Source organism: Netta rufina (genome assembly GCF_964035555.1).
Source record: "Netta rufina genome assembly, chromosome: 3".
In the NCBI taxonomy this organism is placed as follows: Eukaryota; Metazoa; Chordata; class Aves; order Anseriformes; family Anatidae; genus Netta; species Netta rufina.
The window spans coordinates 57,786,681-57,805,499 of NC_140125.1; the positions used below are offsets into that span (position 1 = coordinate 57,786,681).

An 18,819-nucleotide genomic window follows, 5' to 3' on the forward strand; every position below is an offset into this window, starting at 1 on the left:
CCAGTCTAAACATATTTCAAGCCACTGTTTATTCCTTTCTACTTGTGCCAGCATTGTCCTTCAGCCATGCTCTCTCCTGGCTGTATACCAACTTGTCACATTCATTGAATGCACTCAGACTAAGGCTCTGTTTTGCTAGGTTGAACAAGAACAGCTGTCTCATGACACTCCTAGCAGCCCTATCTGCATTAATTCGAGTTTTGAATTCATCCTTCCTGAAGACAGATGAGCGGATCTGTACATATGCAGGCTTCCAGATCTTGCTTACTGTACAATGTCAGCAGCACCCTGTGCATGAGGCCTTCTAACAGAGACAGAGTAGAAATCAGAAGGAGAAGGAAGAAAGGGCCAGGTGTAACATCTGACCTAAAGTAACCATGTTCAAATATTTCACATTGGTTCCAAGATAAAAAAGGAAACACACAAAAAAAAACAACAGCCCAAACCCACTGACTATCATTTTACACTGCTAACTGCCCAACTGCATTGTAAAAAGTAAACTGTTAAGTCAAGACAGAATATCTGAAACATCTTCACTGTTAGCTGCAGATTTTATTATTTTCTTATTCTACAGAAGACTTGTAAAGTGAATAGGCATACTGGTTTCTATGTTCCCTTATGCTTTTTGTATAGATATTTTCTAGCAATTCAATGGTTACTCTTCTAAAATCCTGTCTTCCTCCTATTCCTGAAGCCATGTTAGGATATCTTTTCTATAAATGAAAAAAAAAATTATAAAAATGGCAGCTTTATAAATTAGGAGCTTTCCTCTGCCACTAAACATATGTGGGTGAAAGCCTGCACCTCTCACGTCAGTCTACTGGCATGGGATAGCCTGGCTGACTTGGCGAACAGTCTCTGACCAAACAGAGCGTTACCTAGAGTAGCTTTCCTTTTAAGAAGACTTGGATTCAGCCTCATTTACATAGTTCAGGTGATGAATAGAAGATATACTATTCTTAGAAGAACTGTTTTTAGCCAGCAAATAACTCAGATGGACTGAGACCTACAAGAAGATTCTCGCGAGCCAGGCAAAAAAAAACCCACAACTTTTATGTATTGTGCTCATAGATGTTATACAAAGCTTGGGGTTGTAGGAAGCCAACAAGACACAGAAGAGGGAGAACAGTCTGCCTTGTCTCTCACAGGGAGTGGTTTGCAAAATTGGTCTGTTGAAAGACTTCTGTATAAGACCCTGGAAGACGAAATAAAGCAAAGACCTCTGAGAAAAGGAACCTAGAAAATTTGAGTTTGAAGAACAATCCCTTGTACACAAACTGGAGTGTTGGTCAGCGAGTATGCATACTCAAAAGACCAGAGCTTATGATTCCCTTTTTCCTTTTCTGTTTATCCATCAGAAAAACAAAAGATTAAATTTTAAGGCAGAATTAAGCGACAGCTGATAAAGCGTACGGAAAAGGACCTCTGAACCCAACATACTCTGACCTGAACGTTTGCCAGCTCTCAAGGTCAGTTATCAGGTGGGGGAAAAGCATTATACACATGGATCCTATGAATTCATTTGGAAACAGGACGACAAATTGTTTCCTTCACTGAAACACGTGAGAAAACCTAAGAGGATCTCAGGTCTGCTATAAACGGTATAGGAACATTTCAGAAGCTTATGCTTCATGTCTCCCACAACACCCACAGCACCCACAAAAGAGCTCTGGCTTCCTGCAGTGCAGTTATTTATCAGAGTTTTATCACACAGACCTGACTGATGGTATGCAAAATGAAACTTCTGCTTACTTTTTTCCAGGCCATATCTTACAAATGGTTACCAAACCTTTCACTTCTTCAACCCCAGGGTAAAAATGAAATGTGAAATTATCTACCAGAATCATGGAAAGATACTTAGCTTCCCATGATTTAAAAAAATAAATTTTAAAATAATACAAACAGAACTCAGATACAAACTCAGTGTTCTCTGGTATTTCTGAATGCCAGAGACATCCTGGGAGGATAAGAAGGAGTTCTGACACAGTAACAGGGGGTTTTAAAATGTGCAGCAAGCATGCTGTATCATCATACTATGTCCCTGTACCTACAACAGCTACAGTTTTGACATCTATTCTACTGATGTTGCTTTTGCTCTTCTCTACCACTATTGTAGGGGACAGGAGGCAGAAAGCCTCCTTGGATCCCATATGCGATGCTCATACCCCGCTGTGAACCTGGAGCGCTGGGGTCTGTAAGGTCTACTATAAGACAAGTGCCATAGGTCAGGAGCCCTGGAACGACAGCATGGTCCAGACTGCTGGCCAGACAGCCAGCAGGTACTTTGGCACACTGCCTGTCCACTTGCTGCTCTGCACCCCTTCCAGGGTGCTCACAGAGAATGGCTACAGTTTAACTTTGTGTTTTCTGCAAAAGACAAAAGATGGTAGGCACTTTTAGTCAAAGCAGAAAAAAGGATAAAAATCAGAATTTGAGCTGGTACATGTGTAATGTGAACAAATGATCTAGAAAAAAAGATCCAGGCTCTGGTTTCTCCTCTGCAAAGTTTTATCACTCAATTACCTGTTTTTGTAAAACTGTCACCAGCTTCTTATTATCCTGCCATAAAGGAGAAATTTCCTTTTAAACATCCCACTCGGATGACTGACATATCATTACTACAAACAGTAATAGTTACACTAAGAAATTTCCAAAGGGATTTTTCCCCCAAATATGAAAGGCACCTGTAAGCTGACAAGCAGCAGAGGGGGGCAAGGTTTGTAGAGCTGTCTGGCAGCACAGTGAGCAGTTTTCAAGCTTTTTCTTTATACCCTTGTGCTTAATTTGTTTCTGGGCTGTATGGCTGGGCCTATCATTTGCCCTGTTGACACTGCGTTTCCGTGGCTCATGCTGAAACAGCTTTTTTTCTGTAACTTAATTTAACCCCTAACATATTCCCAGTTCTTTCAAGCATTGTGCCAGCTCTCATCACTTGATCACCATGCATGTCACCCTTTTTGAACTTTCAGTGTCAGCAGTTATCATATTTATATTGGAAGTTCATTGTCAAGACCCACTTGAACTGGAGAGCAAATAAAGACCACCACAATTTCATAGAAGAGTTTTAAAATAACCTCATAGCTTTCAGGGGCTAGGACACATTTTTAGGAACATTTTGATTTGGCAGGAGTTTGAACTGCAGCATAGCGAGCTACTAAACAGCAGGAATTAATCCTGTCTTCAGGTCTTATAAACATGCAAAGTGTATATAACTTCCTTTAAGATTTACACACAAGAGTTCATGACTCTAAAAAGCCTAACATCAGCCTCTGTAAAGATGAACAAGAACCCATTTTTTGTGGCAGCCTGGATAGTATTCATTCCACCTATCTCAGTTCTTCTGACAGAGGACTGTGATGTGAAACAGGAGCATGCTTTATGGTCTGAGCAGAATATACCACCCTAGGTATTCCTGCAGTCCTGCTGCAGCTCTGGTTTTGATGCTCTGTGAGGTGGCAGGTAAATATTAATATATAATCAAATAAATATAAACCCATTAGCAGTTCATTTCTCACTCTGTCAGTGGCTGTATGTGCAATGCATGCATATGGCACCTGCTATAAAAAGCACTGAGGATTAATCTGCTAGGTGAGATTACTCTGTGGTCCTTACTCTTGCACTGAGTTAAGAGACTGGCTCACCTTCTTGCTTAATGTAGTATGAAGGGACTGGAGCGATAGTTATATATTCTTTGGCACTGAGCCGACTCCTGTACGGCAATCATTTCAAATTTCTTTAAGGTTAGTGCAATATATAGGGTGTGCAGAGTGTAATAATGTGTTTGAAACAGATACTGAACTTTTCCCTTTTCATTAGAGTTCTACATTCTGCAGAGTCAGCTAGATGGGATTTCAGAAATGGGATTTTAGAAATGTGTATTTCCAAAAAAAAAAAAAAAAAAAAAAAAAAGCACCTTAGGAAAACTTCCAAAACCTGACAGTTCCAGAAGGCTGTATTTAGGGATGCATAAAATAATAAGTGATCTGATCTAACCCCAAAGTTAACCTGAACCATTTTAAAGGACTTTTCCATGGCTTTTGCAACTCTTTTTTCCTGACCCAATACACATCTGGTTCTAGTTGGCATCAAAAGATAGATGTATTTAAATGTCATGAAAAAAGCTAATCATGTATTTCTGGCTTGTTGGGAGACAGGAAGTACTAGAAATCTCATAAGAAAGGCAGTTCTCCTTGGATATCCAGCCACTTTTTACATAGTTAAGTGATTTACATAGTTCAGAGAAGAATTCAAATTGTTGTTAGCTGAACTGGCCCTCTCAACCTCCAGAGGCTCATTCATCACTAGGTAGAGGTTACTAGAAAATATTGGAAAGACTGCTCAGTCTAACAGCCAGCCATGAAGTTCTTGGTCTTTTGTATCCTTGCTCTTTCCTGTAGAAAAACCCAATAAATGGAACAGCATTTACGAATGCTTTTTTTTGGGGGGGGGTTAGAAGAAGTGGTCCAGTATTCAAGATGCTAGAGAAAGAAGTTTATAAGCAGTCAAAACCCGTGTGATTCCACCTTAGTGTTTACCTTTTTTTTATTCAGTCAAGCTCCTTTACCAAGGTGAATCTGAATACAAAATTAATATGGACCTTGGGATTTAGTGCCTAATAAATATTATCAGTATTATGTGAGTTTTATTTATAAAAAAATCCTAGGGTCATAAAGTATATTTTCTATAAATGACCTAGGTTCATTTTGCAGTAGCAAGATATTTCCTTGAATATTTCTGAAGAACTTGGAATACAAGTGTTTAGGATGTAATCAAAACCACTCAGAATGAGCTGCTGAAGTTATTTTCAAAATGACACATAGTTTTTAAGTAGCTTAAACACATTTGAACATTTACGCCACAAGCCACATCTGCAATGATATTGCAAGGTGATGCATATGCACTTAGTGTCTTCTTTCACAAAAGGAAAACCTGAAACCAGAGCTTGCCCTCAGCTTCAAGGAAATGCTCACAGGGAATTAAGAAATCAAACATCTGTGTGTATTGTCATGCTCAGACCATGCTTCTCTTTATTACCTTACTATATCCACAGTAAAAAGCATGCCTACCAGCGATGAAATACTGATGTTTCACATGTCTATCTTCTCGGCAGGTTCTGCTGGCATCCTTGTTGCAGAACAGAACTCACAGCATGTTAGTGTTAATGGAATAACATGTTAATATTTTAAGCAGGTGAAAAACAGTTTGCGATAAATGTGTTCATTTACCTTTTTGATCTTCTTTTTTTCCTTCCAATGCAGAAGCTTTCTCTGATGAAGTACCATTATCTCCACTGGCTTTTACTATGTTTTCTTCTTGTATGGTTTCTTCACCAATGGCTACGGTGTGTCCATTTGAAGTTTCAAAATTTACTGTTACATCACCATCTGAAATGAAAATTAAAAAGCCATTGTCTAAATTAACTACTTGCTTAGCACCCATTGACAACACACAACATCTCTCTACTTTCAAGTTTCCATGGAAGCAAAGCAGAAAGATTTACTGAAATGTAAAACAGGCTATAAATATGCTCTGAAAACTAAGGACCTCTGTAGGCTGTCAGCCACTTTGGGTGGGTACCTCTTCTGAAGCAGGCCTACTTTCCAGGTCTGTCATCATGATTCCATCTTGGGGTATGAACTCACTACACATCAGCATCCCATACTCTTCCTCCCCACATCATGGTTTACACAGCTAAGAAACGTGTGCGTGTAACACAGTGTAGCTGCACTGTGTTTCCATAGGTCCCAAATCTGGACAGTTATTGGGTAGAGTTGTAGGACTACTATGGTGCATCCCAGTAGGTAAATCAGGCAGGAATTCTCAGAATGTGTGTACCCAGCTAATGAATGTGACTTTATTATTAATAAGTAAATATCCAATCTTAAGAACCAAGGTAAGGTCCTCCTGTATCATATCACATACTGCTATTAAATTTTGCAAGCCCAATTCTTTCCCAGCTCTGATGATATTTTACTCACTTACCTGGACTACCCCAGCTGTTTTCTTTTTCCTCATGAAAAAAAAATATAAATTCTTGTCCTTATTTGTATCTGTATTCCTGAAAAATGCTACATACTCTTGCTGGCTCATAACTTTCTCTATTCCCTGATTGCTGTTCACTATTCCATGCATTTTAAAAATGTTGCTGATTTTCTTCTCTGTTTGTTTCTCAGATTTGTTATCTTTATGTTGCTCGCACCTCACCTGCAGTTCACACAGATGATTGCTTTCCTCCTATAAGGCGCTCTTGCCATCCATTCAAAAATTATGCAACTTTACCTGGCATTTCTTCTGTTGTTTCTTCATTAATCATGCATGGTTCTTCTTCTCCTCTTCTTCACTGCTGTATGCTGTCAGACTTGGATTTTGGCAGTTCCCTTGTTTCAATACAATTACGTAGATTTTCTCTTACCCCCTTAGGCTGCTCAGGGGGTTAAGCTGATGGTTTCATTTTCACCTATACGCTAACTTTATGTATACAAACAGCGTGTAAAAACTAAGTTCTGCCTTCTTAACCTTGTCTCATTCACTATAGCTGCTATTTGCACATGGCTTCCTTCTTACCTGACAGCAACATTCAGCGTCAGCTTTTTCCTCCCAGATGTTCATAAATCCACTCAGACCTTTCTGCCTCCATTTGTAACACTTCCACTTTTTTGACATTCTGCAAACATCTCATCTATGCCCCTGCCGTTTTCCACCTCCTCCTTCTTCATCCCTTGTGAAACTGTCACTTCTTCACATTTCTTACCTCTTACTTTTCAATACTGCATGTCATTTCTTCATCTAGATTGCATCTCTGTAGTTATTCCTTCCAACTCGCTTCATTGCCCAACTGCTACCTGTCCTATATCTGTTTTTAGAGATTCAACCTATAATCTGTCCTATATCTCTGTTTTTAGAGATTCCTTCAAACCAAACCTATATTCCTTCAAACTGCTCCTTAAAGATTATCATTTTCATCACACATGATGCACAATGTGATGAAGGCAGCACAGACTGGACTGATGGCCTTCTTAAGAGGGGTGGAAGGGGTGAAATTTGTTCACCATTACATCCTTCTCTCACTTTGTTCTGAGCCAAGAGAACTGTACAGTCTCTGTAAGGGATACAAAGTGCCATCCCCTTTTAAGAGTGGAATAGCAGGTCGAGGACACTAATGACCAAGTAACACATTTCATTAAGTGTCCCAACACTCTAAATGCAATTTGCAACCATCAGTGAGCAGAGTCACATAGCTGCCCAGAAAGCATGTAGCAAAAAATATACACATTCACAGATGGACAAATAGAGGTATGGAGAGCTCACATTTCTTGTTTTGAGTCAAAGACAGTGGCAGAGACAAGTTAAGAAGCCAGCTGTGCTGGACGTCATGGTCTAGTAATTAGACAAACACTGTAAATACAAGTGACATCACGTGTCAACAAACAAACCCTTTACTTCCAAATATCAGTGTGCACGATTCTTCAGCTGAGACAGAGTAATATAATTTCTAGGTGAAACCTGTTTTTGGAAAAAATGGAGTTCATGGAATTCTTGGTAAAATGATGAATGCTTCAATTTTAAGCTACTGATAATTATTTCAATCAATTGTATTTTAATTACATCTAGATTTATAGAAGCTCAAGAATATTAGAAAGAATACCACTAGGAGCATTTCAGAAACATAATCAGACCTAGCACACAGGTATTGACCATAGTTTACTCATGCTTTTCCAAGCACAAACCCTGGTTACCTGTTATTAACCTCAAATTATTTTGAAACTAGTAGTGTCTTCCTCACAGACTTCTGTTTGTGCCATTTGTGAATACGGTCTGTGCGATAGTGATGGGATTTACATGATCCCAGCACTGGTATTTTTGATATGTGAAATATCTCTGTTTACAGGGAGCATCAAAATTCTCGAGGATATGGCCAGAACTCAGACAGTGCATCCCGGCAGGAGCAGTTATAGAACGTGTATCTCTTGACTCCAACTTTAATTATTCAGCTGGCTCAAATTACCTTTTACACTTTTCAGCTTCTCCTTATACCTATTTATACTACACAGAAACAATGCAATAGGGGTTTTACCATCCATTTTTAGCATTTAGGAGCTAATTTCTAGGTAATGTGTTATCACCTTGCTCGGGCATTTCCTTCAGCACTCCCCTTCTTATCAGCTCCTCTCTGCTTTGTCTTGTCGAAATCTTCCTTTCCAACACTAAAGAAAAAGCACAGTTAAGAATAGGTTTATTCTCATACTTGTTGATGCTTGTGAAAAATGTAGAAAAAGACTTCTAAGAAACCCTGAGAAATATTGTTTCCTCTGACTCTGCAGGAGAAGTGGCCTGGGTTTTCATGGACACCCTCTGGAAACATACTCACACAACTTCAGCCACGGAAGGTGGGAATCACCTGATCCAATGTCTACAGCTGAGCCAGACTCCATGAGGCTTCCTTTACAGTTAATAGGAAAAGGTGCTTCCAGAGTGAAACTCGATTCATCCTAGTTTAGACATTTAATATTTAAAGGCACCTCTTTCTCACTAACTAGGGTGATTAGGTCAACCAAAGATACAATCATCTGTTTTTGTAGATGTTTTGAGTTGGGAGAGAGTGCTCAGAACAAGCAATATCCTCAGTCAAGTCACAAAGATGCTCACAGAGTAGCCTTTACGACCATACAAGATGTTTTAAATGAAAAACAAAACAAAACAAAAAAAAAAACAACACACAAAACAAAACAAAAAATCTTAAACAGAAGTTAGAAAGTTCTGTTCAAAAATGGAATAACATTCTCATCCAGGCTGGTCGGCTGTCATGGAAAAAAATGCAGCATCCTGTTTTTAGGTTTAAAAAAAATGCATACAACATACACAAAAAAAGACTGCGACATCAAACATTTTAATTATTATGTTTATTTCCCATGAGAAAATGTTAAATAGTTTTATAGGGAAGAGCATTTACAAATGGCAAAATAGAGTAATCCCCCACTCCACCCCACCCCCAAACCAATACGATTTTGGTCAACAATCTGGGAAGCCACTGCAATGATTTATAGAACCATGGTGCGTGGTCCAGAAAATGTGAACATCACTGTTGTAAAATCTCCTTTTTATTGCTTTGTTAGTAAAAGTTAATCACCCATCCTGATTCTGTTTACATATGGGCATCGAAACCCAAGTAATGTTTGGAGCACAAGCTGAGATCACACAGCAAAACTTCAGCAGTGCTGGACTTCATCCTATTAATGATGTGGGATAGGGTGATTTATCTCATCAACTAATTCAAACACTCTGGTAATCCAATTACTCTCTAGTGCAAGTCTAATTGCTGTATGTAGATTAAATGCTGCAAGAGGTACTGTCCATCTCACTTGAGCTGGCCTAGTTCGAAGGAAGCAGTCATACGGCAAAGTGAGTGCTACTGTGAGGACACACAAGAGTCCTCAGAAGTGCCGAAACGTGGGTGAGAAATTTACCCTGTGTGTATAACAGCTGACAAACACCTCTCCCAGCAGCAGGTAGGTGTGGCTGCTGGCTTGCAACCAATCTGGCTGAGCTCAGACACCTGAAGGAATTGCAGCTCTCCAGCAGAGACTCCCCTTCTCTGCCAGGGAAGGGGGTGGTTGAGCAGAACACGAAGCAGATTCTCCACTTCTCAAATTTACAGCACTAGTTTTATTTCTCACACTGCAAAATGTGGGGATTCAGCAACTGCTCCATGCGGGATACATTTGCCTGCCAAAAAAGCACCAGCTTCTGGAGGAAGAATTGGTGGTAGTAACCATTATGACCATCCTGGTTTAAGCTACCCACTCCTTTAAAATCAAGAGCTCATGAATGAAAACAATATTGGCTCAAGCACATGTAAGTTGGTTTCAGTTCTGTATTTGTATATACATTGTGAAGTCTCTCTCTGAAAGGTCTAACTTTTGCTGTGTTCAGATAAAATGGAGCCCATGAGCATCATTGCACAGCTGCACAAGCCAACCTATGCCAGTCTTGTTCCAGCTCTCCTCCTCATCTGCCCACTTCCGTGTCCTCCCCAGTGCTGTTAGTGGGACCTGAGCCCACAGTTAGCCACCACAACAAGCTGCCCATTAAACCAACACACCAGGAGTGACTTTCTGCCAGTCTAACTCCCTCAACTGGCTCCCGGCACGATTGGTTGAACAGGAGTGTGGCCATAAGGCAGGGCACTAGAGAGGTAGGAGCACGGTGCTGCCAACTTAATTTGGCTTCCTTTATGCTGGAAATTGATCCTAACCCTGATAAGCATCTGCTTGGACTGTACTGCTCACAAAAACTACTGTTGGTGCAAAAGTCACAGCAGAAAGGCATAGCTAGGAATGGGGGAGAGGATGGCAGCCCAAATGCAGATCAGTTGAGAGTGCCCTGGGTTCGATTCCTAAATTAAACAGTAGTTCTTCCATTTTTTCCCCATAACTTTTAAAGGTATATATCCTGCAACTGTGTGCCGCACAAGTTATTGGCACAGCAAACAAAACATGGGAATGTGCCCTATTCTAGCAAGGAGCTTTTCATGTAGGTCAGCTCTCACAAAGACTTCCGGAAAAGACAATGGGGACAATAAAGCCTGAAGACTGCAGGCAGGCACTGATTGAGAGCTATAATCATTCCAGAAAGTATGTGTATTTATCAGCAGAGTGCAATTTCCTTTGATATAGACCCCAAGGATGAACTCTTTGTGCATGTACTTTATACCTGTTTTGTCACTGGCAGTGTAAATACTCCCTTATTATTATTTCAACTTTGCAAGTATAATTTACTTCCTACCTTTTTTCATCTCTGCTTCCTTTTTGCATCTGTTTTACTGGGGACAATGAAATCAGATGCTCTCTCAAGTATTTCTTATTGTGAGATTTAATCCAATACTGGTTGAAAACAATTACGTCCTTTCCCTCAAATTCAATAACATTGGATCTGATCCCCTCATCAATGTCTCTCTCTAGTTTTCAGGATGATGTGTTTGTTTTTGTTTTTCTTTTCTACAACACTGAATTAATAATTGTACCAAACTAAACAATGAAGAGTCATGGAAAATGTCACATGGAATTAAAAGACATTAACTCCTTACACTTCCACTGGAAGATCTCAAAGCATTTTATTAACATTATAAAGGTCTTGTGACATCCCTTAGATATAACTATCTCCATTTTACAGATTAGAAAATTTATGAACAGATAAGCAGCTTAAGCCCCAATCCTTAATCATCTAAAATGCTAGCCACAAGTGTTGTTTTTATTTAAACTGATAAAGCTCAGTTAATTCAGCTTAAAAAGATAATTTATTTAAAATTCACTAGCTTTCGTTATGAATATATTTTAATTCCTACAAACAGGCAGAATTTAAATTTAAATAAAATTGATCAAAAATATGTACTCTTGTGTAAGAGGAATGAGTAGACTGTCTATTTATGAACCTGCACTGGTTGCTGTTTAGACAGGTGGACTCATTATTTAATGCTTATTACAGTCTTTGGACTATATAACATTTCATAAATAACTATTTTGATTATCTAGCCCAACTGCACTGAGCTTTAAGGGTCTCAAACTATTTAGTTGTGCAGATCACATTAGGCTACTGTTATGTTTCAGTAAACTCTCCTAAAATAATATTCTTTTTTACAAAGTCAAGCATTCAGAAGTTAAAAAATGTTTCAATGAGGGCTGACAAGTGTGCAGATGGTGCCGCTTTTATTTGCTCGTTATGTTTTACCTTTGCCACCCCTGCCTCATTTAGTATACAGACTGCACTGTGTTCAGTGAATAGTTTCTTTGACTAAATTTTTAACTTTACCTTACCTTTTGACTGTGGCCGTGACCTAATCTGAGGAGCAACCTAAACATTAATTTGAACAGAAAACTATTAGTTTTACCAAACTGAATCAAAGAAAGCAAATTCTTCTCCTTGATGCCCACGTGAGATGCAAATTGGGCAACTTTTGGCCATAGCATAATTGAGTCATATTATCAAACATTGTTGACATTTAAAAAGCGTATAATTCAAGGTAAATTTTCAGGTATAATTTCCCACTTAAAATTGTGATAATTCAACCAACAACAACAAACACAATAAACAAACAACAACAACAACCACCCAACAATAGAAGCCATAGGAATTCTAGTTGAATTGTTATTTATAAAGTCAACAGAAAGAAAGTCATAAGCATAGGTGATCTCCTGCTGAGCTAATGCCATAGACAACTGTAGAAAAAGTTATCATCTTTCTGAACCACCTGGGATAGGCATCACTATTTGTCACCTTTGAAACACTTAAGTCTCCTGAATTCAGTACAGGAGGAGGACTGTAGTTTGGTGCTTACACCACTGTCCCTCTTGGCATGCTCCCTCCTCTCATCACCTCTGTAACAACTTCATCAGGGACTTTCTCCTTCACTTGAAGAGCTAATCCTCTTTAGTTTCCAGACCTAACTCTCTTCTTTCCTTCTTCTATCAGAACTTGCCGTACACTTTTCCTGTGCTTCTCCCATAAGCACACCTTTGTCTCTTTCTTTCTGATCTTCATTCCTGCAATCTCTGATCTTACAGGTTATTACCTATTCCCCACTTAGGAGCAGAAGGCTAGTACTATCCTTGAAGAAATATATGACAAATATTGTTAGCTGTACCACCACGAAGTGGACATCCTTAAGCTGAGTAACCCACTGATCTTATTAACACAAATCTTTTCTGTCACAGGTGTATAAGCTCTTGTGAGACCCCACCTAGGATAGTGCATTCAACTCTGGGGCTCCCAGCACAAGAAGGACATAGATGTATTAGAACGAGTCCAGAGGATGGCCACAAAGATGATCCAGAGGCTTTAGTACCCTTCCTATGAAGAGAGGCTGAGGGAGGTGGGGTTGTTCAGCCTGGAGAAGAGAAGGCTTCAGGGAAACCTCACTGTGGCCTTCTAGTACCTAAAATGGGCCTACAAGAAACACGGGGAGGGACTCTTTGTCAGGGAGTATAGTGATAGGACAAGAAGTAGTGGTTTTAAACTAAAAAAAGTGTAGCTTTAGATTAGATATTTAGAAGAAATTCTTTACTCAGACTGTGGTGAGGCCCTGGCACAGGCTGCCCAGAGAAGCTGTGGATGCCCCTTCACTGTGTGTCCATTCATTGTTGGATGCTGGGTTGGATGAGGCTTGAGCAACCTGGTCTAGCGGGAGGTGTCCCTGCCCATGGCAGGGGGGTTGGAACTGGATGGTCTTTAAGGTCCCTTCCAACCCAAACCATTCTATGATTCTATAATAATAATATGTGTGTGTGTATAAATATATATAAAAAAATATATAAATCTTATAGGCATCTGTGATATCTATAAGTATATAAATGTGTATATAGAAATATTACATATATGCACACTTTCCAACATTAACAGTAATATATTGTCTATAACACTAGGCAATAATGAAATGGGAATAACCATTTCTCCACCTGTGTACGTGTGCATAGTGAGATCAATTACACAAACAAGTCCTGACTGTAAGTGTAATTGGTTACCATCCCTTGCCTGCTGAGGAAGTTGGAGGTGAGGCAGGCTTAGCTCTCAGACATCATCCTCCAGTAGATTTAAAAAATCTCAAGTCAAAATCTTTCTCCTGTTGCAATCAAGAGGGAAGTTTCCACTGACTTCAGGTGTAACTACCAGAAAACATGTCAATTTATCACACTGTACGTTGCCTTGAACTGCAGCCCTCATTTACTTGACAAATTTTACTTGATAAATTTTACTCATCCAAGGGATCCCACAAATGTGTATTTTTAGCCCAATATAAATAATAGTAAACCCAATAAAAATAACAGTCTACCTCAAAAGGCAGTTTCCATCACTTCCTAACTGCCTCCTTAAAAGAGAAGTATTCAGCAGTTACAAACCTCAAGCAGTTTAAAAAACTATCCTCTTATTTAAAGAGCAATGTGAGATTCTGGATATTCTCCAGTCATTAGTTTTGCCCGTCCAAGAGAAGCAAGAGAGAATTCTGATTTTTAATTTTTCTCTGATCCAGTAAGAGCTAAAATTGCCTCCTGCTCCCTGTCTGCACATACCACCACACCAGGGCTTTGAAGTGGCATCTACTTCATGCCAAGACATAAACTGCTGCCTTGCTTGCCTTCAGAGTAACATATTGAGACAGGGAACGGGAAGAAGCCCTTTGAGATAATGCCATCTCTTGTTTGATTTTACTTAATTTTGAAATCCCTATGGGCAGAAAGTATACAACCAGTGCCTTGAGAACAGATTTTCTGAGATGCAGCATGGAAAATATGTTGCTGAAGGAAAAAAATCCAACCATCACTCCTACATTGGCCCAAATACTTCCACATCACATCTAGTTCTCCATGTTTTTTATTGTTCGTGGTATTTGCTGTTTATGAATATCTTTCAGTTGCTAGCATAATACAGGCAGATGAGATTTTGTCAACACGCTGCATGGTCCAGCCCTGTCAAAACTGTAACAAGAACCTTTCCAAAAGCTGACTGAAAATCCAGTTACAGCAATAGAAATTCTTTCCAATATCCCATATTCTGTCTTAGAAGAAATGCTTTCTTCACCTGCATCCATACTTACTAAGTTTCGGCCCTGTTAAGAGAATAAGCAGTATAAGCAACAATCATCATACTGTCTACCATGGTTTCAGAACAAGAGATTAGCCTCCTGCATGTGAGATACTCATATACAAACAACCTATTCTGCAATGTAAATATATCTCTGTCTGCGTTGTCTGAGGAAGAGGATTTCCTGTAGGAATTTTATTTTGTACGGATGTTTTCCCCGTTCTCATATTAGATAAGCAAGTTTCTTCTGCTGTGTCAATTAACCAGCAACACGGGGCGACTTGCCAAGTAAATGCATCTTTTTAATCTCTGTTGGCCCTGGGTCTGTTTCCTCAAGAAATAAAAGGATAACATTTTTTTTTTTTTTTTCCCTGAAACAACCATCTGAAGCAGGATGAGCGTAATCCAAATTGGTTTTCATTTCAAATTCCAGCCTCACAGGAAAGACGTATACAAACATAAGTGGTTCCATACCTTCCTTACATAGAGCTTAAAAACAAATGAGTATCTCCCTACAGCTCTGGGGTTTCCTGACAGCAAAATAGCCCCCAGGCACGTCAAGATATGCTTTCAGTGCAGGCTAACCCAATTTGCACTGAGTAGCTATAGCTCATTCGTGATGCAGCTGGGGCTGGCACTCTGTCTGTTTCTGGGATTTCTGAGGACACAGTCCCCTAGTGCTGCAGAAACAGCAGAATTTACCCCTATCATTTCTCTGTAAGGAATTATGTGAGGAGGTCATCTGTGTTTCTGGCCAAACAGAGGAGGAACTGCAGGAATACACTGGAAGTCAACACAAATGACTTATGCTGGTGCACTCCTGCCAGCACTACCAGTATTATTAGTAGGCAATCAGGATGAATGAAAGATGTATCTAGCTCAAAACAGGCTACTAGCATAAGACCAGTACAGCCAGGCTTGGAAGAAATAGTTCTGATGGTAGACAAGAGAGTAAACGACAATAACATCTAAACAAGACTATGAACTAAATTTGCCTTGAAGATGTGCTCAGAATCTTCACTCTGCAGAGATTAGTCAGTATAGTCAATTAGGTACCACTTTCATCTAGCCAAAGCTTACATCTTGGAGAGCCACAAGGGGTAAAACTCCAACATGACAAGTAGAGGGAAATTGATTTGGGAACCTTCATTTATTTTTAAAACTTACAATTCTTGTCATCCAGGTTTACTTTCTTTTCATCTCCCCAGCTTAGGAAACCAGACTTTCTATGTCTTAGGTGAAAGTTGAGACATTCAGATATTACATAACTCCCAGCATTTCACTTTTACAGAAAAAAAAGCACTAAATACTGTGATGGTTGGCAAAACGCATGTAACCTTACAAATACAAGCTGATGATATACTGAATGTACAAAAGAATACAAAAGCTTTCAAAACCTGAAATCTATTCCCTGTATCACTACATTAGTACAATCCCACTCAAATGAGTGAAGTGTTACAGCATAGTGGGATAGATCATTAAATCCTTATTAAAAATAGAGCATATGGACTCTTTAGAGAAAATAAAAACAATCTACTGAATAATGAAAAAATATAATAAGTTCCCAAGCCTGCATATAAAATGTTCTATTCACCAAAACATGCATTGAATTTGTAGTTTGTATAATTTAGATTATTAGAATGGTTTTGTGTTTTACTAGCTGAGTTTTACATTACTTTATGTTATTAAACATAAGAGCAGCCTTTACAGTATAAAGGTTGGGTACACACTACATGGTTATCTAGCCGGATGTTATCTAAATGATGATATAAAAAATGATTTTTTGTAAGGATAATTTATAAGTATATATAAAGATATTCAACACAAGATACATTAGTCACTCTAGTAAATCAGTTGTGCTAGCAGATTATTTTTTTTTTCAAAAAGAACTATTAAATATAAAGTCCTGTGACTGAACTTAGAGTGGGGACTTTAATTAGTTAACTCTTACCTCCTCCTGCACTGAACTTTTCTCATGCCCTACAACATTTACAGAGATACTTCATTTGTGCCGATAATTAACTTCCACTTTTCAATACATAATTATATACAGTCACATATTCAATTGACCAAAAGAGCTCCTGGTTACATGATCTATGGACTGCATTGATCTTTCACCACTGACTCTATTAGTCTTCTGCTGATTCGTAGTGCAAATTCTCCTAACTTTTATGGATTTCTGTTTGCACACCGGTGCTCCCCATTTCGAATAAAAGATTTATAACAAAAATAAAACTCTAACCTTGGAAGAATAGACAAGGAAATCTACATTAATTTTTTAGCTTCCAAACCTGAAAGACAGTGATGCATAACCGCAGCTGAAATAAAAATAATCAGTTGTCTGAATTTTAAGTCTTCCAAAGAGCGTCTCTGTGTTTTCTCTCTGCTTCAGTATGCTCTATTGACAGTAATCACAAAGCAAGACCACAAGTGCAAGTGGTAACCTTTGCAGAAAATTAAAAACTACTACTTCTTGTTATGGGTCACTGTATTAGCTTTCTGCTGGATCAGGTTTGCAATCTACTCATCACAGAACTGGTGCCACTGCTCAGGAGGCAGTGGAAGCAAGCAGACACAGCTGAGCTAACTGAGAAGACAGAGTACCCCCTTAAAAATTAGCTATAAGGTAGTTGAGATAGACTCTGCTTCCCAGTAATTACCTCCTTTAGAGTAATAAACACAGCTATGCATTGAGAGCACACAGGGGCAAAATCAGAGACTCAATCTAAAGTGCTCAACATATTCTGCTGTAACGCGAACAATATTGTAGCTCTCATGCATATAAATGCAGCAAACTTCAATGAAAGAGGTAGCATCCCTTATTACCAACTTGTGTTGCTGCACAGCACTTGAAAAAGGCATTTTGTGACTTGGAGTTTATTTATACCTACAGCATAATTTTAAACCCAGATTTTTATTACAGTTCTGAAACTATTTATTTTTTTCTGTTCATTCCATCAACTGTTAGGCATCTCCAGCGTTCAGGTGCTCAATCTAAGATGCCTTCATCCTGAATAACTTCATCTGAAGTCAGTGCCAGTGGGACCTGTAGATTCTTCACACCTGTTGAAAAACTTCAGGGACTATGCTATCATAAACAACACAAGCAAATTAAGTATAAACAAGTAACTACGCAGGTACTTTTGGAAATGTTGAGCTCAATTGCTTTGTGCCTCATTTCCTCCTTTTGTAAACGAAATACGAACGTGTGTTTTGCCTTGGTATTACATGAATTGATGTCATGCTTGTACGATTGTATTGAGGCTGCTAAAGATAGCATAATGTAAGAAATACTGTATTTAACATAAATTTACCAGATATTAATTTGTAAAAAATAACTGCAAAATGACACATGCATTATTATTTAATGGCTTAACAGTTTAACATAAGGTAATGTTTGGTGACAGCTTGGGGAATGTCTGTATACAGCAATAAAAATACTGATTACTCTGAAGAATTTGGTGCATATTAGACCATGTACCTCCCTAAATGTAGCTGCAGGAGTGATTAACTAGGAAGATCTTTGCCCTAGAAATATGATAAAAGTACTAGGAAAGTTGAACAAAACTGGAAGCAAGGCAGGAGTTATCAGGCTTAGGGGAACTTTTTGATTGCAGTAGTAAAAGAAATTGTGGTGGGGTTGTCACAGGGTACCCAGAGGAAAAAGATGGCTTCTTTTTGCCTTCTGAGTAAATATAACATGTTTTAGTAGTTACTCTGCAAAAACAGAGTTCCCTTCTGTAATAATTATCATTTGCTGGGTTTAAAATATAAAACAGTGTACTCCTGACAGTTCAGAAGAGCCTACTAGGGACATTTGGGGAGGTTAATACTGGTTTTCTAATCTAAAGGCATAGAAGACAGCGGACTTGTGGAAATGGATCTGAAAAGCCCATAGATGCTCCATGGACTCTGATAAAGCTCAAGTTGAGAAAAGCATAGCATCAAATATGTGAATCCCAAAATAGAACTTTGGGATTTTTCTGGAGAAAGCTTGGACAGAGCTCTGACACACAGAGACATACATGCATGGTTGGGCTCAGTTTACTCAGCGTGACTTTCTACAGCCACTTGAGTTGCCCCAAGATTTTGGGGATATCTGCAAAGGGATGGCAAACATAATGCAAAACCTTTAGGGAGAGCAGCCAGGATGTCCAGAGCACCTCAAGCGGTACCAAGTACCTGTGTTCAGGTGACCAAATCCCAGCCTTCCATCTTGCTCATTTTCAGAAGGAACATAACTCAGTC

At 39.0% G+C, this 18,819-nt stretch overlaps 1 protein-coding gene across 1 annotated transcript in view; it reads right to left on the reverse strand.

The window, feature by feature from the left end:
• PHACTR2 (phosphatase and actin regulator 2) overlaps positions 1 to 18,819 on the reverse strand; it is an 80,683-nt gene that overhangs the window by 33,967 nt on the left and 27,897 nt on the right. The window contains exons 3-4 of the mRNA XM_084283548.1: positions 8,124 to 8,204; positions 5,226 to 5,384 (exon numbers count right to left, since the gene is read on the reverse strand). Of these exons, the coding sequence (XP_084139674.1) occupies positions 5,226 to 5,384; positions 8,124 to 8,204 (240 nt within the window). The remainder of the gene's footprint in view (positions 1 to 5,225; positions 5,385 to 8,123; positions 8,205 to 18,819) is intronic.